This window comes from Somniosus microcephalus, chromosome 17 (assembly GCF_052327205.1).
Source record: "Somniosus microcephalus isolate GS21.2 chromosome 17, FLI_Smic_1.0, whole genome shotgun sequence".
Taxonomy (NCBI): domain Eukaryota; kingdom Metazoa; phylum Chordata; class Chondrichthyes; order Squaliformes; family Somniosidae; genus Somniosus; species Somniosus microcephalus.
The window spans coordinates 11,883,949-11,908,364 of record NC_141003.1 but is presented as its reverse complement, the minus strand read 5'-3'; the positions used below and the strand labels follow the sequence as shown (position 1 = coordinate 11,908,364).

At 49.5% G+C, this 24,416-nt stretch overlaps 1 protein-coding gene across 1 annotated transcript; it reads left to right on the top strand.

Moving 5' to 3' along the window:
• Positions 1–1,948: 1,948 nt before the first annotated feature.
• socs2 (suppressor of cytokine signaling 2) lies at positions 1,949–23,126 on the top strand. Its single transcript, XM_086009914.1, has 2 exons — positions 1,949–2,923; positions 22,274–23,126. Exons 1-2 carry the CDS (start codon positions 2,794–2,796, stop codon positions 22,732–22,734), a joined length of 591 nt encoding a protein of 196 aa, XP_085866040.1. The 5' UTR covers positions 1,949–2,793; the 3' UTR covers positions 22,735–23,126.
• The last annotated feature ends 1,290 nt before the right edge of the window (positions 23,127–24,416 follow it).

Sequence of the window (24,416 nt, the reverse complement as noted above, 5' to 3'; positions counted from 1 at the left end):
TCTGCCCTCTCTCCCCCAGCCTCTGCCCTCTCTCTCTCCCAGCCTCTGCCCTCTCTCTCTCTCTCCCCCAGCCTCTGCCCTCTCTCTCCGCAGCCTCTGCCCTCTCTCTCTCCCCCAGCCTCTGCCCTCTCTCTCCCCAGCCCCTGCCCTCTCTCTCCCCCAGCCCCTGCCCTCTCTCTCCCCCAGCCTCTGCCCTCTCTCTCTCCCCCAGCCTCTGCCCTCTCTCTCCGCAGCCTCTGCCCTCTCTCTCTCCCCCAGCCTCTGCCCTCTCTCTCCCCCAGCCCCTGCCCCCTCTCTCTCCCCCAGCCCCTGCCCCCTCTCTCTCCCAGCCTCTGCCCTCTCTCTCCCCCAGCCCCTGCCCTCTCTCTCTCCCCCAGCCCCTGCCCTCTCTCCCCAGCCTCTGCCCTCTCTCTCTCCCAGCCTCTGCCCTCTCTCTCTCCCAGCCTCTGCCCTCTCTCTCTCCCAGCCCCTACCCTCTCTCTCTCCCAGCCCCTGCCCTCTCTCTCCCCAGCCTCTGCCCTCTCTCTCCCCCAGCCTCTGCCCTCTCTCTCCCAGCCTCTGCCCTCTCCCCCAGCCTCTGCCCTCTCTCTCTTCCCTTGGGGGAGTCGACACGTTGCCGTAATTGTTAGTTCCCAGTGCAAAACAGAAGCGACCATTTCGATTGAATGCGCGGCCCCGGTCGCACAGACAAGACCGGGGTCAACTGTGCAGTGGGAGAGAAATATTTAGAAGCCGCAAAGGGCAATCCGGCACAGGTATGTGATCACCACCGCTGCTTTATGTCTACGTCTCGTTTTATTTCTGTTTTCAGTTATTAACAAGTGTAAATACATGCACTGGTATGAGAGTGTTTTCTGGTCGATTGGGGTGAGGGGGGTAGAGAGAGAAAAACATAAACACGATAAATGGATCGGCGGGGAGAAACGATTCCCAGAAGTTGCTGCACTCTCTCTCTCTCTCACTGGGTCGTTCATTGACTCAGTCACCCACAGACTCACTCACAGGCTGGGCCACTCACTCACACTCACTCACAGGCTGGGCCACTCACTCACAGACTCACTCACAGGCTGGGCCACTCACTCACAGACTCACTCACAGGCTGGGCCACTCACTCACACTCACTCACAGGCTGGGCCACTCACTCACACTCACTCACAGGCTGGGTCACTCACTCACAGGCTGGGTCACTCACTCACACTCACTCACAGGCTGGGTCACTCACTCACACTCACTCACAGGCTGGGTCACTCACTCACAGACTCACTCACAGGCTGGGTCACTCACCCACAGACTCACTCACAGGCTGGGCCACTCACTCACACTCACTCACATGCTGGGCCACTCACTCACACTCACTCACAGGCTGGGTCACTCACTCACAGACCCACTCACAGGCTGGGTCACTCACTCACACTCACTCACAGGCTGGGTCACTCACTCACAGACTCACTCACAGGCTGGGCCACTCACTCACACTCACTCACAGGCTGGGCCACTCACTCACACTCACTCACAGGCTGGGTCACTCACTCACAGACTCACTCACAGGCTGGGTCACTCACTCACAGACTCACTCACAGGCTGGGCCACTCACTCACACTCACTCACAGGCTGGGCCACTCACTCACACTCACTCACAGGCTGGGTCACTCACTCACAGACTCACTCACAGGCTGGGCCACTCACTCACACTCACTCACAGGCTGGGTCACTCACTCACACTCACTCACAGGCTGGGCCACTCACTCACACTCACTCACAGGCTGGGTCACTCACTCACACTCACTCACAGGCTGGGCCACTCACTCACACTCACTCACAGGCTGGGCCACTCACTCACACTCACTCACAGGCTGGGTCACTCACTCACACTCACTCACAGGCTGGGCCACTCACTCACACTCACTCACAGGCTGGGCCACTCACTCACACTCACTCACAGGCTGGGCCACTCACTCACACTCACTCACAGGCTGGGTCACTCACCCACAGACTCACTCACAGGCTGGGCCACTCACTCACAGACTCACTCACAGGCTGGGCCACTCACTCACAGACTCACTCACAGGCTGGGCCATTCACTCAGACTCACTCACAGGCTGGGTCACTCACTCACAGACTCACTCACAGGCTGGGTCACTCACTCACAGACTCACTCACAGGCTGGACCACTCACTCACTCACTCACAGGCTGGGTCACTCACTCACAGACTCACTCACAGGCTGGGTCACTCACACTCACACTCACTCACAGGCTGGGCCACTCACTCACACTCACTCGCAGGCTGGGCCACTCACTCACACTCACTCGCAGGCTGGGTCACTCGCTCACAGACTCACTCACAGGCTGGGTCACTCACACTCACACTCACTCAGTCTCCATTTGTGAAGATCCTGCTATTCCTGCCTCGGGTTGAGTGGCGATGCCCGACCCGCGGAGGTTGATTTCCCCATTCTGGGAAAGTGACTGGACAGCGACGAGTGGCTCATGTGGGGCGGCCGCACCGTGTGGGTGAAATACCCCCCAACCCCTCCCCACCCCCTGTAATTAACCTCAACATCCCCGAGGGGCGCGGGTGATCACAGGGCAGGGGGGGGGACACTCTCACACTCTCTCGTTTCTTTTTGCAGCTATCCAAGGGCGCGATTGAGTCGTTTAATCGTCTTGTCACATAAAAGTTCTGGCTCCCAATGGGGGGAATGTAAGGAAGAAGAGTGGGGCGGTGGAGGTTGGTCTTGTTTGATGTCCCTTTTGGTAACTCGGACCATCGCTTGGCTGGAATTTCGACTCCAATGACTTACCAGGAGGCAACAGACAACGTGGATTCAGTCCAGACTGACCAGGGGGTCCGGCCAGCCTCGGGGACGCTGGACATTGAACAGGACCGCATTTCAGCCACCATGGCCGATCTTCGGAGCACAGGTACCCAGCGGGGCTCGCCCCTCCGTGCTCCCATTACAGCGAGTGCGGCTCGGGTCGCTAATGTAAAGCCAGTGCCAGCCATTTTAATGGAGAACCACCCCACCTTGTTTAAAATAAAAGTTCTTTGCAGTTTTAATTCTCGTGCTCCACCGCCAAGGCGAAAACTGCGCTTATTGGGGGGTGGACAGAATCCGATGCAATGTAACAGACCGCTGGCCAATGCCTCGCTTTTTTGGGGGGCGGAATTTACTAAACAGCTATTTGCAAAATCTATTTATTTCTATCGCCCGTTGTTGCTGGCAATAAACGGGGCGTGCCCCTCAAATATGAGCTGTGTTAGAAAATAAATCACCGCCCAAACACACAATATTTATGAAATTCTCCCAGTCTTGCGGGGGAAGGGTCTTGCACAGTGACTGTGTTTGAAAACCTCGCCTCAGATTTCACATTTGACTAAATATATAGAAAAGTTTGTGTTTTTAAAAATTCATTTGATATTTTCATATATAACCTCAAACAGTATGTTAAAAGTTAGCGAAATAACTTAAAAGGCGAGGCCTCCCATCTGGTATAGTAGGAATTTTGAATCAATTGTTTTTCCTTCGAATTCATTGTATTTTCATTTTTAAAAATTCATATGAAATATTTTAAACTTCCAAAAATAACGAGAATTGTGGAGGAGGGGGGCGGTTACTAAGTGTGAAAATGCAGTAAGATTATATATTATTTAAAAAATGTTCTCCAGAAAAAGATGGAAGCAGAATCTATAATAACTTTTAGAAGGGAATTGGCTAAGTATTGTGGCGAAAAAGTTAAGAATATGGCCAAGGGGCTGGAGAATGGGACTAGGCGGGTAGGTAACTGGGAGAGCAGGTGCAGATGTGATTGCCCCCTTGTGAGCTGTCATTCTCCCATTCCAGTCATGAACATGTAGCTGTTTTGTTTTAAGGGGAATCTATCTGATTGGGGGAGAGCAGGGCTGGCTATAATGTATTATTTTACCAGCTGTGATAGAAGCCAAACTCCAGCTTACTTCAGCAAACTATAACATCTATATCTTCCTCACACAGACTTTTATTTGGGACAATACTTTTCAATTTTTAAAATGGATTTCTTTTAACTATTTCCTTGAAAGAATTCCTCTCCCTGTGTGAGGGAAATACAGTACAGATACAGTCCGGGGATATGTCCGTCTCAATGGGTTGTAATGCCAGCCAGCTGGCTTCCAGAGTGAAGTCAACCAAGCTATTTGATATGTAAGTCAGCGATCCCACCTCATCCTTCTCGACCTGTCTGCAACCTTTGGGGAAAAAAAAGAAAGACTTGCATTTATATAGCGCCTTTCACGACCACTGGACATCCCAAAGCGCTTTACAGCCAATGAAGTACTTTTTGAATTGCAGTCACTGTTGCAATGTAGGAAACGCGGCAGCCAATTTGCGCACAGCAAGCTCCCACAAACAGGAATGTGATAATGACCAGATAATCTGTTTTTTAGTGATGTTGGTTGAGGGATAAATATTTGCCAGGACACCGTGGAGAACTCCCCTGCTCGTCTTAGAAATAGTGCCATAGAATTTTTTATGTCCACCTGAGAGGGCAGACGGGGTCTTGGTTTAACGTCTCATCCAAAAATCGGCACCTCTGACAGTGCAGCGCTCCCTCAGTACTACACTGAAGTGTCAGTCTAGATATTTGTGCTCAAGCCTCTGGAGTGGGACTTGAACCCACAACCTTCTGACTCAGACACGGATGACCACTCCATCCTCCTCCAACACCTCTCCGATGGGACTGGTTCCTTCCTATCTATCCAGTCTAGCCAGAGAATTTACTGCAATGGCTTCTCTTCCCGCTCCCGTACTGTTGCCCCTGGAGTCCCCAAGGATCTATCTTTGGCCCCCCTCCTATTTCTCATCTACATGTTGCCCCTTGGCGACTTCATTTGAAGAGTCAATGTCAGATTCCACAAGTACGCTTCCAGCTCAACCTCATCACCACCTCTCTCAACCCCTCCACTGCCTCTGTGTAGTCAGACTGCTTGTCCGACATCCAGTCCTGGATGCACCACAATTTCCTCCAATTAAATATTGGGAAGACCAAAGCCATTGTCTTCGGCCCCCACGACAATCTGCAATGTGGCTAATTGGGAATCCAGATGTGGCTCATTGCATGTCTGATTAGTAAATAAAAATGAGTAATAGATACCGTCGTTGGTCATGTGATCACAATACTCATTCACATGGCTTATGCATGTGAACTTTAACCTTTTTGTGCGTTTGTTAAAATGGTGAGAGGAGGAGCAGAGTGTGCGAGTGTTTATTGATCGTTGTGAGTGCTTCGTTTCCTTGGTTACTGAATGGTGGGAGATGGTTGTTCAGTTAATATACACGTGTGAAGTACATTTACTGTATTGTGTGAGTGTGTGCAAAGCGCTTTCTACTAAAATTAGTGCCTGTGGTTAAAGCGGTGTCATGGTAGCCTCACCTATGGCAAGACAGTGATTTCTATCGGACTACAGTGGGCTGAAGTGAAATCTCTTGAAATAAAGGCAGGACTAATAAACCTGATAATTAATGGGCGCATTTACTGGAAACCATGGTAGCGACCAATGGTATAGCTCTGATTGGTCAGGTGTGATCTTTAAGGCTTGCTGTCTACCTAGCTTTCTGTCTATTTCTCCATCTAAAAGGCCCGTGTCTGGCATGTGTCTGTCACACCTCAAATTGTCACATTTTGTTCCAGATACAATAACAATCTTAACCGAGTGATGACAAGCCAGTCATTAACCTGGATTCTAACATTGCCAAGAAATGTCCCGACCGCTAGTTGACTTTGGCTATCATGAGGTGGGGCAAGTTTCAAACAATTACAATTACCTGGATTTCCACAAAGAGTACTTGAGCCTTTAAAGGGGCAGATAAGGTTGGTAGCCGAGCGTTGGAACCATGCTCCAGACCCCGAGACCACCCACGAGCCCAGGTATGCATGCCACCAAGTTGACTATCACCTGTGTCACATTTACTCCTTGGCCCTTGTAAAGCACTCAGGTAACATAGAAACATAGAAACATAGAGATAGGAACAGGAGTAGGCCATTCGGCCCTTCGAGCCTGCTCCGCCATTCAATGAGATCATGGCTGATCTTCGTCTGAGATCATAGCTGATCTTACCAGTTCAGTACCCCGTCCCCGCCTTTTCTCCGTAACCCTTAATCCCCTTAGCCTTCAGAAATATATCCAATTCTCTCTTGAAAATATTTATTGAATTAGCCTTCGCAGCCCTCTGTGGCAGGGAATTCCACAGGCTCACCACTCTTTGAGTGAAGAAATTCTTCCTCATCTCTGTTTTAAATGATTTGCCCGCTATTTTTAGACTGTGGCCCCTGGTTCTGTGCTCCCCGGCCATTGGAAACATTCTCTCTGAATTCAGCCTGTCCAGGCCTGCCATAATTTTATATGTTTCGATGAGATCCCCTCTCAATCTTCTAAACTCCAGTGAGTACAAGCCCAAACTATTTAATCTCTCTTCGTAGGTCATTCCCGCCATTCCAGGTATCAGCCTGGTGAATCGCCGTTGCACTCTTTCCATGGCAAGAACATCCTTCCGCAGATGGGGCGACCAAAACTGTACACAATACTCCAGATGCGGTCTCACCAGCACCTTGTACAGCTGTAGTAAGGTATCCCTATTCCTATACTCGAACCCCCTTGATATGAAGGCCAACATACCATTTGCCTTCTTAATCGCCTGTTGCACCTGCATGCTCTCCTTCAGTGACTGGTGCACAAGAACACCCAGGTCCCTCTGCACTTCCCCATCTCCCAATCTATTGCCATTTAGATAATAATCTACCCTCCTGTTTTTACCCCCAAAGTGGATAACCTCGCATTTATCCACATTATAGTGCATCTGCCACGTATCCGCCCATTCCCCCAACCTGTCCAAATCGCACTGTAGCCTCCTGACATCCTCATCAGAGCCCACCCCTCCTCCTAGTTTAGTGTCGTCAGCGAATTTGGAAATATTGCATCCAATTCCCTGATCCAGATCATTTATATATATTGTGCACAGCTGGGGTCCCAGGACAGATCCTTGCGGCACCCCGCTGGTCACTGCCTGCCACTCCGAAAACGAGCCGTTTATTCCAACTCTCTGTTTTCTATCCGCCAGCCAGTTCTCTATCCACGTTAATACTTTGCCCCCAATCCCATGAGCCTTAATTTTGCATGATAATCTTTTGTGTGGAACCTTATCGAAGTAACCAGGTGGCTCATTCACTGCTCACTTTGCATGGCACACATTCAAGCTGCAACTTACAACTGGAACTTTTGTCAGACAGACAAGGGACTTTACACCAAAAATCCTTCTAACGCAATATAGGAAATAGAAGGTATGTGGCTTTACAGATAACCGTTGGTCCATGTGATCACACGGTGGCATAGTGGTTAGCACTGTTGCCTCACAGCGCCAGGGACCCGGGTTCGAATCCGGCCTCGGGTGACTGTCTGTGTGGAGTTTGCACATTCTCCCCGTGTTTGCGTGGGTTTCCTCCGGGTGCTCAGGTTTCCTCCCATAGTCCAAAGATGTGCGGGTTAGGATGATTGGCTATGATAAAAATTGACCCTTAGTGTTAGGGGGATTAAATACGTGGGGTTACGGGGATCGGGTGGGATATGTGTCGGTGCAGGCTCGATGGGCCGAAATGGCCTCTATCTGCACTGTGGGGTTTCTGTGATCGCCTGGACTGGTTTCGATCACCTGAGAGGGTTGGAGAGGAATTTTCCAGAGTATTTATTCCCTTATTGGCCCTGGGGCTTTTCTCTGTGTGTTGCCTCTCCCAGGGGACTACATGGTTCACTTGGGCAGAGGGGTGTGGGAAGTGCCTGGTTACGATGCTCCAGCCATCATGAGTGTGGGGCAGGCTTGATGGATCAACTGGTCTTTCCCTGCCCGTCATTTGCGTACGTTCGTATGCAGTGTTGGCCGCGCAGCGTCTGCAGCTCCCACACAGCAGGCTCACCGGCTTTTAAATGGAAAAACCGCGCACGCGTGGAATTTTGAATGGAGCCGTGCAGCCCATTAAAGGGGCCGCATGGCCCCAAAAACAATCCGAGGGAACATTGTTAGTATGTAACGCTGTAGCTGCATGCTCTTCCCTCTTTGAATGGAAAGCTTACACAGCTGCAGCATGCGCTAATGGTTGTTTTACACCTTCGATGAAGTACAGAGCTGCATCGCACCCCAAGGGTCTATGCAATGGAATCATTGCTCGGTATCAGTAACTAAAATTAGTGCATGTGGATAAAACGGTGTTGCCATAGCCTCACCTGCGGCTAGTCAGTGATTTCTATTGGAATACAGTGGACTTGTGAGGGTGCCAGTCAGTTCCTTTTTGTAACCTCTAGATGGCACCTTCACTTGTCAGTCTCCTGTGTTAATTGTTTCTTGTTCTCTCCTCTTGTGTGAAACCAAATTAACAAATAAATTGTAACTAAAAACCAATAACCCCTTAAATAAACCTTAACCCCTCAAATTAAAATTTGATTATTTGAACTAATTATGCACTCCAGTCCCCGCGGCGCCCACCGGTCACGAAATTGCTCGAGCGTGCCGGCGGAGACCGCGTGCTCCATCTCCAGGGCCACCCGGGCGCGAACATGGCCGCGGAAGGGCGGGAGGCAATCTGGCCGGACGACCCCTGTTTCTTGTTCTCTCCTCTTGTGTTAAATCAAATCAAATCAAAAAACAAATATAACTAAAAAACCAGTAACTTTTAAAAACTCAATCCGAAATTAAATTAAAATTTGGTCATTTGGACCTATTATGCACTCCAGTCCCCGCGGCGCCCACCGGTCACGAAATTGCTCGAGCGTGCCGGCGGAGACCGCGTGCTCCATCTCCAGGGCCACCCGGGCGCGAACATGGCCGCGGAAGGGCGGGAGGCAATCTGGCCGGACGACCCCTGTTTCTTGTTCTCTGGTGTTAATTGTTCCTAACCCTGTGTTAGTTTTTAATCAGCCTGTTAGCTGTTTATGGGTGGCACCTGGTTTTCTTGGTATATAAGTTCTGTTGTTGTTTCACTCAGTGCTCAGTCCTCACTAGGGTGAACCAGGGAGTTAGTCTTGACAATGTTCCTTGTCTTGACTAGGTTCTCTGTGTGACTAGCCTTTCTTCTATGGCAGCTTGCCTTCACAAGCTGGCTGCCATAGTTCTCTCGAGTTATGTATCTAAGTCTGTGTTCTAGTTCTCTCGAGCTATGTATCTAAGTCTGTGTTCTGGTTCTCTCGAGCTATGTATCTAAGTCTGTGTTCTAGTTCTCTCGAGTTATGTATCTAAGTTTGTGTTCTAGTTCTCTCGAGCTATGTATCTAAGTCTGTGTTCTTGTCTCTGGATTTAAGATGTATTTAAGTCTTGTTCTGTTGAGCTGCTTGTCTTGGTAAGGTGCTGTTTGGACTAGCGTGTTGCTATGTGGGAGCCGTTGGGATCTTGTCTTGAGCCTTGCATTGATAAGCCGATTACCCTCGGGGTAGCTTGTCTGGAGTTGTGCCTCGGCAAGCCGGTTGCCCCTTGTGGTAGCTTGTTGCAAGCTCAGTATAGACAAGTGGGCTTCCTCATGGAAGCTGTCCTGAGTTCCTATCTTGACTAGCTGTCTTGTAACTTGTCTCTAGTTCTCTTGTCTCTAGTTCTTATGTATATTGCTGTGTCCCTTGTGTTAATCTGGTTATGTGTGAATTTAGTAAAGTTCAAACAAAGTATTGTATATTTGTCTCTTGTCTGGTTTCTGCACTTGGGTCCAGAACCTACCTTTGCCTGGAGAGCACGGCCTCGTATTTATACGGCCCCGTGGCTCCCCAACCCTGACAGGACTAAAGTGAATCTCATGAAATAAAGGCAGGACTAATAAACCTGATCATTAATGGGCGCATTTACTGGAAACCAATGGTATAGCTCTGATTGGTCAGATGTAACTCAGGGCCTTGACGTATCTATGCTCTGCTGCAGTGTGGCGGCTTCTGATTGGGGTCAGTGGGCCATGGCTGCAAGGGGAGCCCTGGTCCCCCAAAAGTACATTAGTTAATTCTCGCATTACAATTCCTACATTACAACAATAACTACACTTCAAAGGTACTTCATTGGATGTAAAGTGCTTTGACACGTCCTGAGGTTGTAAAACGTGCTATATCACAGAATGATACAGCACAGGAGGTGGCCATTTGGCCCTTTGGTAGAGCTATCCAATTAGTCCCACTCCCCTGCTCTTTCTCCATAGACCTGTTATTTTTCCCCCCCTTCAAGTATTTATTCAATTCCCTTTTGAAAGTTATTGAATCTGCTTCCCCCGCCCTCTCAGGCAGTGCATTCCAGATCACAACAACTCTAAAAAAGAATGTTCCCGCATGTCACATCTGGCTCTTTTACCGATGACCTCAACTGTGTCCTCTGGTTACCGACCCTTCAGCCACTGGAAACAGTTTCTCCCTCATTTACTTCCTCCATTTACTCGATCAAACCCGTTCATGATTTTGAACACCTCTATCAAATCACCTCTTAACCGTCGCTGCTCTAAGCTGAACAACTCCAGCTTCTCCAGTCTCTCCATATAACTGAAGTCCCTCTTCCCTGGTACCACTCTAGTAAATCTCTTCTGCACCCTCTCTACAGCCTGGACATCCTTCCTAAAGTGTGGTGCCCAGAATTGGACAACACTCTAGCTGAGGCCCAACCAGGAACGTTTCCGTTAAGCTGTGCAGCGCGCTGGAGGTCCCGCACAGGCCGCTTGCTGGCTTCCCAATTGGAAAACCGCGCATCCGCAGAAATCTGAATGGGCCACGCACCCAAAATAAATTAGAGGGAACATTGCTAACCAGTGTTTCATAAAGATTTAGCATAACTAACTTCCTTGCTTTTGTGTTCTACGCCTCTGTTAATGAAGCCCAGGATCCCATATGCTTTAACAGCCTTCTCAACTTGTCCTGCCACCTCAATTCAATTCAATTCAATTCAATTTTATTTGCCATATGTAACTAGTACTAGTACAAGTACAATGGAATGCTTACTCCCCGTCGGGACACGTCAGCTATTCTTACAGCGCCGTGTTCAGAAAGTCAATTCAATGACATCCAGTGGCAGTGGGAGCACAATGTCCGTCAGCCGCTCCGTCCTCCTCGTCACCGCGGCCTCCTCCTCACTGTTGCCGGCTCGGCTCCACATGTGGTGGCCTGCTTCTCCCGCTCACCCTCTGGCCACCATTCCCGGCTCCCCTCCTCCCAGTCGGACTGCGAGCTTCCCGCCAAGGAGCTGCCGGCCGATGTGCTGTAGCTGGTCGTCGTGGCTGCTGATGCTGCTCGTTGTGCTGCGCTGCCTCCGCCCGACTCGCCGAACACACCATCGGGATGTAAATGCTCCGGTCTCCGTGGCCTCCTCCTCAGAGTCACCGGCTCCACGGTCCAACGGCCCGGGGCCTGCTTCTCCCGCTCACGGTCCTTCAAAGATTTGTGTACGTACACCCCCCGGTCTCAGTTCCTGCACCCCCTTTAAAATTGTACCATTTAGTTGATGTTGCCTCTCCTCATTCTTTCTACCAAAATGCATTAAATTGCATCTGCCATGTGTCTGCCCACTCCACCAGTCTATGTCCTCCTGAAGTCTGTTATATAAATGCATGTCTTTCTTTCTCGGCAACTTCAAACAATGCAGGCAGGATGGTTTGCTCCACAATAAAAGCATCAAGGGTACTCCGGTATAAATAGGCATTAACACGCAGGGAGACATAGGGCTCGATTTTAATTCCCGAGGCGGGTTGGAATCTGATCGCGCACCTCGGTGGGGCCCTCGCGAGTTAGAGTAGTGTTGCCACCTGGTCTATCACAGTGCACATGTGAGCATCAGCAGATGGTGGAGACAGCGACAGCAGTGGAGAGTCCTCGGCGGAGGTCGCAGCAATCTCCTAGCTCTGCTGAGCTGCATGCAGATGCTGTGCCTCTGGGGCCATCCAGAAAAAGAGCGGTTCGGGAAATACAGGAACAAGTGCAGGTGTCTCTGGAAGGGTTTGCCTCCGGGGTTAGTGCGAGTGTGGATAGAATGGAGGAGTCCATCTCTAACATCAGCACTGCCATGGTGGAGGCAATGGCGCATGAACGCACCACCATGGTTAGGATGGCAACCTCCGTGGAAAGGCTTGCCATGGAGGAAATAAGTCGCCAGAGTCAGGAAAACATGGTGACTGTTCAAAATAGATTGTCATCTCTGGAGGAGAGATGGGCAGCTATTGAGCAGCGAGACCAGAGCTTCATGGACGTCCTTTTGAGGAGGACTGCCAGTGCAGATACGGGTCCTCATGGTCCCCCTGAAGTCCAGCAAGGTGCTCTCTAGCCACTTGCCAGCACTGAGGTGTGGCTGACCCATAAGAGGGATGTTGTTGGCAGGACAGAAGGAAGTGTGGGCTCCTCTCAAAGTGCTAATATGACCATGCCACTGTGGAGCTCTCGGTCAGAGACCCACTTTGCAGAGCCAACTGAGATGGCCGTTTCAGCCCCTGCACAGCCGCAGGAAGAGCAGACTGTTGAAGAGCCCTCCCAGGCTCCCAAACCCAGAGGATGCCCACCAAAGGCGTCTAAGCAGGCGCAGCATCCTAGTCAGCAAGGTGCCTCTACATCTGCTGAAGTCATGGGGTAGCACCACGTAGAAGCACGCATAAGAGAAAGATTAAGCACATATAGTCACAAGGGGCCTCACGTGGGTGTTTTGTCTTTTTTTCTGACTGTTCTTGGTTTGTCATCCTTTTGTCATGTGGGAAAGAAAAATTATGCCAAATGGTTGATTGTGTGGCCTATGTGTTCTGGGAAATGGCAAATGAGCATTGAGGGCTCAGGGCGACTTGCTTTTGTAATGCTGATGGTGAAAGTGATAGGAAATAACCGGGTATAGCAGAGATGAAGTATGACGTTGGACAAATGTCACCTGCAATTACAGAGCCATATGGTGGCCACCTATGGTTGAAGAGTAAGCTTATGCGAATGTGGCATGGCAGTGTGCATACCCTGCTTGACAGGCAGCAGTGAACTGGAGGGATGCTGCATTGGTCACAACAGGGCATGCAAGATGCCCCTCATCCTCCTCCTCCTCTTCCCAGGAAGATCTGTGCTGAGCCACGCAGCTGCTGCTCCTCCCATTATGAGGACCAGGATGAGAGGGCATAAATTTTTCCCATCCCTTTGCTATAGATTTCATTTGAGGCAACAATCTTGCAAGCGCACAGTCGAAGTGGCCTGAAATTATTCCATTCAGGTCACACTGCAGATGGGTGTCAGCTTGAACAGTCACAAGGTCAGTAGATGTGCAAAATGTTATCCCATACCTACAACAGCAAAGTTGTTGCATTTGAATGTCAGCCATGTTTCAGGGGCGCTTTTAAAGCGCTCCACCAATGCACACAAATCATGTCCTCCAGCAACTCGTCTCTTTGAACCTGGCCTGTTTCTGACAAGACGGGAAACAGGAGCCAGAAGCATGAAAATGGGAAACCACTATGAAAATAGGATTAACAAGGCAGTTAACAGGCTCCGTCCCACTGGTTCCAGATGGGTCAGTTTAGGAGCAGGATGGAGGTGAGTTGGGTGTCTGAAGCCATTTCTTCCGATTTTTGCTGCAGACCCGCCTCCAAACTCGCCTCCTCAGGGCTATTAAAATCGAGCCCTTAGTTGTGATCAGGGGCAAGCTGCTAATGGAATGGTGTGCCTTCCTGTTCACGTAGGTACTGGGGTTATTGTGAGAAGCCTGCTTGGCCACATGGGTTCCATCCGTAACGCCCTTCACTCTTGTCTGTTTTTAGTGATGTTGATTGAGGGATAAATATTGGCCAGGACACCGGGGAGAACTCTCCTGCTCTTCCTCGAAATAGTGCCATGGGGTCTTTTATGTCCACTAGCGAGGGCAGACAAGGCCTTGGTTTAATGTTTCATCTGAACGACGGCACCTCCAACATTGCAGCACTCCCTCAGTACTGTACTGGGAGTGTTAGCTGAGATTTTGTGTTGGAGTATTTGGAGTGGGACTATGAATCTACAACCTTCTGACTCGGAAGCGAGAGTGCTACCAACTGAGCCACCTGTCAGAAGAACTGATATGTGTCTAAGTCAAGTCGGTGGGTGACTTGGAGGAGAACTAGGGTGTTCCCATCTCAAGAGTGAATTTGCAAAGCCCAGTTGACTAACATGGCCATTGGAACAACAACAAAAAATGCTGGAAATACTCAGCAGGCCAGGCAGCATCCGTGGAGAGAGAAACAGGGTTAACATTAACGTTTTCTCTCTCCACGGATGCTGCCTGGCCTGCTGAGTATTTCCAGCATTTTCTGTTGTTATTTCAGATTTCCAGCATCCGCAGTATTTTGCTATTGTATTGGAACAACTACTGTTGTCTGTCGGGAAAGATATCAGAGTCTTGGAAAATCAGGTCTTGAGAATAGTCTGGATTAGGAAGCAAGTCTAGAGAAAGTTTTGTGACCTCAAAAACCTCAATGATATCACAGTAACCTAGCAACAAAGAACAGAAATGGAGAGGATGGATATCGCAATATTTTCCTACACATAGATAGGCAAAAAACCGTACGTGTACACTTATTACAGAAAGCTCCTTAACAACGTTAATGGAAGCCTTTTACAGAGAGCAATAGAAATGGCTAATGGAAAAGAAGAATGAATGAATGCAAAATATAAAAAAAAACCTTTTCATTAAATGGAGAAGAAGCTCATATATATGGAGCAAGTTTAAATGGCTTGTTTTTCTCAGATGAAAGAAAATAAATATGAATGAACAAATGAATGTGCACAGTTCTGGTCTCCATAATTCAAAAAGGATAGAGATACACTGGAGAAGATTTACAATTATGATACCAGAACTGAGAGGATGCGACTATCAGGATGGACTGAACAGGCTGGGGCTCTTTACTCTAGAAAAGAGGGATGACCTGATAGTGGTCTTTAAAATTATGAATAGGTTTGATAGGGTAGACGTAGAGATGATGTTTCCACTTGTGGGGAAGTTTAAAACTAGAGGCCATAAATATGACAGTCACTAATAAATCCAATAGGGAATTCAGGAGAAACATCTTTACCCAGAGTGTGGTGAGAATGTGGAACTCGCTACCACAGGGAGTGGTTGTGATGAATAGCACAGATGCATTTAAGGGGAAGCTGGATAAGTACATGAGGGAGAAAGGAATAGAAGGATATGCTGATAGGGTGAGATGAAGTAGGGTGGGAGGAGGCTCGTGTGGAGCATAAACACCAACATAGACCAGTTGGGCCGATTGGCCTGCTTCTGAGCTGTAGATTCTATGGATGAATGATTGAATGAATGTCCAGTGTAGCTATGTGTGGAGACCAAGTTCAGGAGTCATTTGTTACTCAGCCCTGCTATCAAATTAAGATTTATGAACAAATTTGTAAGATCATTAGCACTTTGTTGTAATCATTGGGGATTTATATATTATGACTAGTGGATGTGTTGTGTCATGCCTTTAATAAATTGGAGGACACATTGGGGTAATTTTGACTTTGTGCGCTAGTGTAAAACGGGTGATAGCGAATCGGTAGCCCACTTTGCATTTCTCCCGATCTTTATTTCCATTGAAGTCAAAATTACTCCCTTTGCTTTATTATGGTAGGAGTGTTATGCTAGGAAACACATAATGGGGCCTAAATTCCTTAGCGCCCCAAACCCGGTGCCAGCGGGCCGGAATGGAGGGAAACGAGGAATGTCGTAAATTCGTGCTCAGGCACCATCAGAATAAACCAGGCGACCTTCGGAGGCCAATCAGGCACCCCGACACAACTTGCCCATTGGGGCCTTAAGAATTTTGGGCTGCGCCGAGGTCTCTGAGGTAAGTCCGGGGGGTGAGAGGTGATCGGGAGGAGGGTGAGGGCGGGACAGTAGTGGCATGGAGCTGTTTGGTGGAGCCAGGAGGAGCGCTCCTGTTCCTTTCGACACCACAGAATAGTAAATATTTTCCAAGTTTTTGAGGTTTTTTATTTAAGTGGTCTCTAGCAGTCCCGTTCAGCAACGCTGGTTAGGCTGCTCAAGACCTGGAAACGCCGGCCGGGACTTCCTCATCGCAAACTCTGACTAGGACAAGCAAACTTGGATGTCCAAGAGTGAAAACAGGCGCTAAATGGGTGCTGTGCTAATAAGAAACGCTTGTTTGAAAGTCCGGATTTAGCACACAATTTTCAGGCTACTTGATGAGTATCATGATTTGAATGTGCCTGCAGTTGCTAACCAAAAACCTGCAGCTGTAGCACTCAAGTGCTGATTAGATGCAATTTTCGTAGGGCAGTATATATGGGCTTCATGCACCCACTTCCACTGAAGGTGTGGAGTGCGCTGGCTGGAAGTGGAATGATGCCTCAAGGAGCAAGAGAGAAGGTGCCCAGGTTCTCCGATGTGGCACTGGAGGTCCTGGTGGAGGAGGTAGAGAGGAGGAGGGATGTCCTCCATCCGCAGGGGGGAAGGAGGTTGCAGAGGCAGCTGATGTGCCGCATGTGGGACGTGATCACCTGGGAGGTCCTAGCCCGGAGCCCTGGCCCCAGAAAGTGGCTCCAGTGCCGCAAGAAATGTAATGACTTGACACGAGTGGTCAAGGTACGACCCCCATCTCACAAACACACTTCTCAATAACTGCACCATCACCACCAGCATCACAACCTCAACACACTTCATCCACCATCTAACTATACACTGACATTCACACCTCACACTATTGCATCCTTCACAGACACTACTCACACCTTAGACACATCTCACAGCTGCTCGACTATATGAGGCATCACACACACAAATGCACCTGCCAATACACTCATTCACAATCGGCACTCTTTCTCTCTTCCAGGAAAAATGAGCACATAACAGGCGGCAGCAGGACCTGACCGGGGAGAGGGGAAGCACGACTTCATGATATCACTGCCCTTGAGGAGGCAGTGCTGGCCATGACTGGGAGGGGAGTGGCAGACCACATTGCCAGAGGCAGAGCAGGGGGCATCTTGCCTGGAATTATGTGGCCACTGCAGCTTCCTTGCAGATGCTCAACTATTCCTGATCCCTAATCACTCAAAGCTATCCTCACGCCCAACCTCCATATGGTCTCATCACATACATCCTCCTATAGCGGCCACACGCGCTGCACCCTAACACTTCCAGCTTTATCATTGCAGGCTTCCAGGAGCAAGATCCACCTCACCCCGTGGAGCAGGTTCAGCAAGAGCAACAGCCACCTCGGCCTCCGGAGGAAGAGGAAGAGAGTGAGGACAAATGCACTGCGTCAATGGCTACCGCTGTCGCAGAGACCGGCACCACGCGCAACTTAGAGAGGCTAGTTTGGAAGAGGGATCCTCACAGTGGGACGCACCAGGCACTAGCGGGCAGCAGCCATGCAGGGCGGGCAAAGTCGCATAATAGTTCTGCTGCAGAGGTGTCAGATGAGGACCTCGCAGGGCCAAGCTTCAGAAGCAGGCTGATAGGTGCGACGAACCAAATGCAATGGAGAGCCGACCTGAAAGCCTCCGGCTCATGTCTAGGGGGATGGAGGAGTCGCCTCCACCGTGGTCCGTGGCTGAACGCAGAGCCTGGAACTCAATCTCTCCAGCGTGGAGAGGCTGGTGACTTCCAGTCAGTGACCTGTGGAGCCTGATATCACACATTTGATGACTGAGGTCGCAGCTTCCACTGCAGTCACTGCAGCTTGCGTGGAGCGGCAAACTGCTCCAAGGAAGCTCAGGCAACTGCCAAGGTGACTCTGGGCTCCTCAGTTGAAAGGGGCCTGCAGAGTGTCTCTGATGCCCAGAGATCTGTCCTCCACCAGGTCACTGGGCTGGCTGAGCAGAGGCCTCGAGGTAGTTCCATGGAAGTCATGGAGCAGGAACCTACTGGCCTCTCTCCGGATGCCAGCATTGCTGCCACTCTACCATTGCCCTTGCAGTTACCTGTCAGCCAGGTGGCCCAGACTGTTGAAGCCCATGCAGAGATGGTGCAGTCTGAGGTGGGGCCATCATGACCCATAGCCTCTCGAGGGTGTCCCAGGAGGGCATTGAACTGTCCTTTTCAGATTCTCAGCAGCCATCCACCTGGCCTGCCGCTGCCACTGGGGTAGCACTTCGTAGAAGCACTAGATTACGCAAGAGCACTTGTAGATAATCGCTAAGGGTAAGCACCAGGGTGAATAGTTTACTGTTTGTAAGTGATGTTGGTTCTGTCATGTTTACATCTTTTGTTATTGATGTATATAAATAGTGATTATGGTAATTGGGTAGTGGTGGAATCGGTTGTCTTTTTTATTGTGATAGTCATGGGGAAGGGGTTGAAAAGATTGAGTGCAGATGATGGACTGATGGATCCTAAGTCATGGAAGGTACATTATGTGGCCACAGTGCTCCGGAGTCTGATGGTCGAGCAGGTCTCTCAAAAGCGCTGTTCAATTAGATGGCAGCGCGCATCCCTCCCAGGTGCAGACCATCTACCTGAAAGCCTCTGGTGCTCCCCCTGGTCCTCCTCCACCTCTTCCTCCTCCTCCTCCTCTTCCTCCTCCTCCTCTTCCTCCTCCTCCTGTTGTGGCTCCTAATCATTTCTTTACCCCGTTGATTCTCATCTTTGGGCTCTTTGATTATAAGGTGCCCTTTGATATGTTTAATGGTCAATACTCCAATAGCAGTGCCCAGTTGACCACGAGGGGATGTTTGAGGGTGCGAAGCACAACTTAATATTGCTCACACTTTCTGACAGACGAGCATTGCTTCAGGGAACAATAGCAAAATACTGCGGATGCTGGCAATCTGAAATAACAACAGAAAATGCTGGAAACACTCAGCATCTGTGGAGAGAGAAACAGAGTTCACGTTTCAGGTCTGGGACCCTTCATCAGAACTGGATAAAGCTGGAGATGTAACAGATATTAGGCAGGTGCAGAGGCAGGGAGAGGGCGGGGAGGGCGGGGGGTGGTGGGGGGAGGGGAGGAAGGAACTTGAGGAACTGTGGGGGGAAAATTCAGTTGGTTTGTGCCTCCCGTTAGCGCCTTAAGAGGGCGCTAATGGGGCGCAAAGCAACTAGCGCCCGGGCGCGGCGATGTGTGCGCCGTTCACGAAATTAACTGGATATTTTGTGGTGGCGCTAAACACTACCGCCACGATCTCCTGCGCCCGCAGATTGTGACGTCAGTCGAGCGTGCAACGCCCCAGTAGCGCCCCGGACCGGATATTGCGTGGCGCCCCCTGCCTTACCGCCTGCCGCTAGCAATGACAGGTTGAGGGGAGCGTTTTGCAGTCGGGAAGGGACTGGGGGAGCGCTATTTAAAGGCGACCGCTTCCTGCCTTTTTTTGTTGGTGACATTTTTGCACCACGCATTCTGAGAGAGAGAGAGAGAGAGACTTCTGGAGAGATTCAACGCTGTGTGAAGGAGCTTTGGGTACTGAGCAGCACTTTACAGGTTCATTTTGATTTGCCCTTCCTTGTATCGATTTAGAAGAGACTATGGGAGCTGCACTCTGAGCTCTTTCCCTGGGCCTCTCCATTGTTCTTTCCAGCAGATTTGATGTACAGGTCTCTCCAGGCCGAGATTCAAGGCTGCAATGAGCAGGGCGTGGATGGAGAGCAAGATCAACCCTCCCCTTTAAGAACTGCCTGGTGCCAGTGTGTCTGTGTTCCATCGCTGACTGACATCACATGAGCTTCGCCAACGCTCTGAGGTAGCGCCTCGCTCCTTGGCCTTTGCGCCTTAAGACAGGTGTGTAGCGCCTGATTTAGCGCTCCAATCAACTCCAGGGGCGATAAAAGCCAATTTGCAGTTGGAGGCGATAATTAGCGCCAGGTGCTAAACTTTGTGCACGGCCGATAATCGCGCCCCAAAAAGGGCGATACTGAATTTTTCCTCCATTCTGTGCTAAAGGTAGGAGGCAGGAAGGATAAAATGTTGCAAATGGGGATGGCAAAATCATACAGCCTGAAGAATGGGGGCAGGGGTTATAGTCTGAAATTGTTGAACTCATTGTTGAGGCCAGAAGGCTGTAAAGTGCCCAATCGAAAGATGAGGTGCTATTCTTTGAGCTTACGTTGAGCTTCATTGGAACAATGTAAGAGGCCGAGGACAGAGAGATCAGAGTGGGAGTGAAGCGGAGAATTAAAGTAACAGGCGACCGGAAGCTCAGGGTCACCCTTACGGACTGAGCGGAGGTGTTCCGCAAAGCGGTCACCCAATCTGCGTTTGGTCTCCCCAATGTAGAGGAGACCGCATCGTGAGCAGCGAATACAGTATCCTAAATTGCAAGAAGTACAAGTAAATCGCTGTTTCACCTGGAAGGGGTGTTTGGGGCCCTGGACAGTGGGAAGGGAGGAGGTAAAAGGGCATGTGTTGCATCTCCTGCGCTTGCACGGGAAGGTGCCAGGCGAAGGGGAAGGGCTGTTAGCGGTGATTGAGGAGTGGACCAGGGTGTCACGGAGGGATTGATCCGCTTCGGAATGCTGAAAGGGGAGGGGAGGGGAAGATGCGTTTGGTGGTGGGATCACGTTGGAGGTGGCGGAAATGGTGGAGGATGATCCGTTGAATGTGGAGGATTCAGGGTAATTCTGTGTAGCTTTCTAAGCTTTAGGGAAAGGCAGAATCTTGGTGTCATTATGATTAATACAATTTTATCTAATTATTACTAAAGTTTTTCTTTTAGTCTCTCAATTATTGTAGCTTTGCTGTTAGAAGTCACTGCCAAATCATCCCAAATACCTTAAAATGAAGTCAATGCACAATTCTCCTTTTTTTTCTTCCTTGACAGTTTTCCCCCCTTCCTTCATCTGGTGAAGACATTGACTCCTTGCTGGGTAGAGGTTCCACAGACACCAGTCACTCTCCGGCATCTCATCCAAGTGGCAATTATGCATATATTAACTTTACTAGTGGGGGTAATTTCCACTTTGGATGCAAGCAGCAAACTGGTGCTCGTGGATTGGACCCCATTTCACACACCACCCAATTTTCCTTTCCACTGACTTCAATGGAACGGCTAAATCAGGCGGGCCATATAACCGCCAGTTTACTGCCCGCGGCCAAAGTGAAAATTACCCACAGTGAGCCTTAGCGGGCTATTTGACCTTAGAGGGCATCACAGGCGAGTCTGATGACATCACAATGATTATTGACATCATACCCGGCCTGCATCACCGATGATGCACCTCTCTCGACTTCTCCACTGTCTCTGATTTATCCCACTGCTTGTCCGACATCCAGTACTGGATGAGCAGAACTTTCCTCCAACTAAATATTGGGGAGACTGAAGCCATTGATTTCGGTCCCCGCCACAAACTCCATTCCCTAGCCACCAACTCCATCCCTCTCCCTGGCAACTGTCTGCGGCTGAACCAGACTGTTTGTAACCTTGGTGTCATATTTGACCCCAAAATAAGCTTCCGACCACATATCTGTGCCATCACTAAGACCGCCTTTTCCACTTCTGGAACATCTCCCGATTCCATCCCTGCCTTAGACTCATCTGCTGCTGAAACCCTCATCCAGGCCTTTGTTACCTCTAGTCTTGACTCTTCCAACGCACTCTTGGCTGGGCTCCCACATTCTACTCTCCGTAAACTTGAGGTCATCCAAAACTCGCTACCCGTGTCCTAACTCGCACCAAATCCTGTTCACCCATCACCCCTGTGCTCCATGACCTACGTTGGCTCCCGGTTAAGCAACGCCTCGATTTTAAAATTCTCATCCTGGTTTTCAAATCCCTCCATGGCCTCACCCCTCCCTATCTCCTTAATCTCCTCCAGCCCCACAACCCCTGGAGATAACTGCACTCCTCTAACTTTGGCCTCTTGAACACCCTTGATTTCAACCATTCCACCATTGGTGGTGGCGCCTTCAGCTGCCTCAGCCCTAAGCTCTGGAACTCCCTCCCTAAACCTCTCAGCCTTTCCTCCTTTAAGACGCTTCTTAAAACCTACCTCTTTGATCAAGCTTTTGGTCACCTGCCCTAATATCTCCATATGTGGCTCGGTGTCAAATTTTGTTTGATAATCGCTCCTGTGAAGCGCCTTGGGATGTTTTACTGCATTAAAGGCGCTATATAAATACAAGTTGTTTTGTTGTTGATGATGTCACAATGACCATTGACATTACAGCTGTCCCCATTAAACGTGTCTGTAATAATATTCTGTAAACTGAATGAAATTTTTTCTAACAAGCAGCATTTAAAATTAATCCAAAGAAATGCGTTGAATCCACATTGTAAACAGTTAAATTCTGCCAGTATCACACCGCTGGACTTTGAGAATACCAATTATACAACTTACATTTCATGATTCTTGTTTATGGCAGGATGGTATTGGGGAGCTCTTAAAGCGAATGAAGCCAACGAGAAGTTAAAAGAAGCCTCTGAAGGTACTTTTCTAGTGAGAGACAGTTCGCACCAGGACTATTTTCTCACCATCTCCGTAAAAACTGTTCAGGGACCAACCAACCTGCGAATTGAATACCGAGATGGCAAGTTCCGGCTGGACTCGGTGATCCTGGTGAAACCCAAGCTTCAGCGGTTCGACAGTGTGGTGCACCTGGTGGAGTACTATGTGGTCTTGTGTCGGACGATGCAGAACGCCCAGTGTCCAGCTCTCCGAAACAGAGGCGTCCAGCTCTGGCTGACCAAACCATTCTACACCGAGACCCCTTCCCTGCAACACTTCTGCCGTATTAACATCCATAAAGCAACCAGAGAGATCCAAGAACTGCCTTTACCAACTAAACTGAAGAAGTACTTGTCAGAATATAAGTATCAGGTTTAAAGCTTTCTGAAAGGGGAAGGAAAGTCGAGGGGAGAACTTCTGTTCCAAGTGCCTCAACTACCTGGGAAAATTGCCCCAGCTTGTATTTCCCCCCACTCTTCTTGTAGAATAGAGTCTACTTTTTACACCTCTGTGTCTCTCTCCTCAGCTGTTCTGCTGATGCCAGTTACAGGGAGGGGATGTGCGTGTCTTGCAGCAGCGAAACTGATTTAATCGGAATGCTATTCGGACCAGTTTAGGAGCCAATCTGAAGCAACCCAATTATGGAAAGGTCTCTAGCGATGGAGTATTCAGCAATGCTCCCCTTGGAATTCTTCCCCTTTGGATGCGATGGTTTAGGAACATTTCGATTGTATTAAATAATCTCACGATTACATTTTTAAATCTGTTAATCTTGGTTTTAATCACATATTTAACTGATACCCATCGCTGGCGCTGCTGAGTATTTATGTGCCAGCCTTTCTTCTTTCGTTTCTGACTGCCATGTTGGATATGTCTTGCTTTAGAAGGGGGTTGAATATAAGATGGATAAATGAGTACAAGGAGCATTGGTGTTTATACGTATTAGAATTAACAGCATAATAAAGAGACAGTCATAGAAAAGTTTCTTTAAGGAAGAGTAAAAGTAATAAGTTCTTGAGGAGAATATTCGGTGAAACTGAGTGGACGGCATCCAACTCAACCCTGAACTCTGCTTCCAAACAGCTCAGGGCTTCCTGTTCCTGCCCTCGCCCTACTCCCTCCTCTCTGACATTCCTACCCATATCCCATTCCCTCCTCGCCCTACTCCCTCCTCTCAGACATTCCTACCCATATCCCATTCCCTCCTCGCCCTACTCCCTCCTCTCAGACATTCCTACCCATATCCCATTCCCTCCTCGCCCTACTCCCTCCTCTCAGACATTCCTACCCATATCCCATTCCCTCCTCGCCCTACTCCCTCCTCTCAGACATTCCTACCCATATCCCATTCTCTCCTCGCCCTACTCCCTCCTCTCTCAGACTTTCCTTCCCTGTATTGTGTCCCCCCCTCACCCTTCTCCTCAGGTACTGCCCCCCCCCTTTCAAATCTGTCATCATCCAACTCCTCAAAAAACCCACCCTTGACTCCTCTGTCCTTGGAAACTACCACCCCAGCTCCAACCTCCGTCACACTCCAAAGTTGTTGAACGTGTTGTCACCTCCCAAATCCGTGCCCATATTTCTCGCAACTCCATGTTTGAACCCCTCCAATCAGGTTTCCGCTCCTGCCACAGTACTGAAATGGCCCTTATCAAAGTCACAAATGACATCCTATGTGACTGTGACCATGGTAAACTATCTCTCCTCATCCTTCTTGATCTGTCTGCAGCCTTTGACATGGTTAACCACACCACCTTCCCCCAAAACCAATCTTCTGTTGTCCAGCTGGGTGGGCTGCACTCGCCTGGTTCCATTCCTATCTATCCAGTGGTGGCCAGAGAATGACCTGCAATGGTTTCTCTTCCCACTCCTGCACCGTTACCTCTGGTGGCCCCCAAGGATCTATCCTTGACCCCCTCATATTTCTCATCTACAAGCTACCCCTCGGTGACATCATCTGAAAACACAATGTCAGGTTCCACATGTACGCTGACGACACCCAGCTCTACCTCACCCCCCAACTCTCTCGACCCCTCCCTATCTCTGATTTATCATGCTGT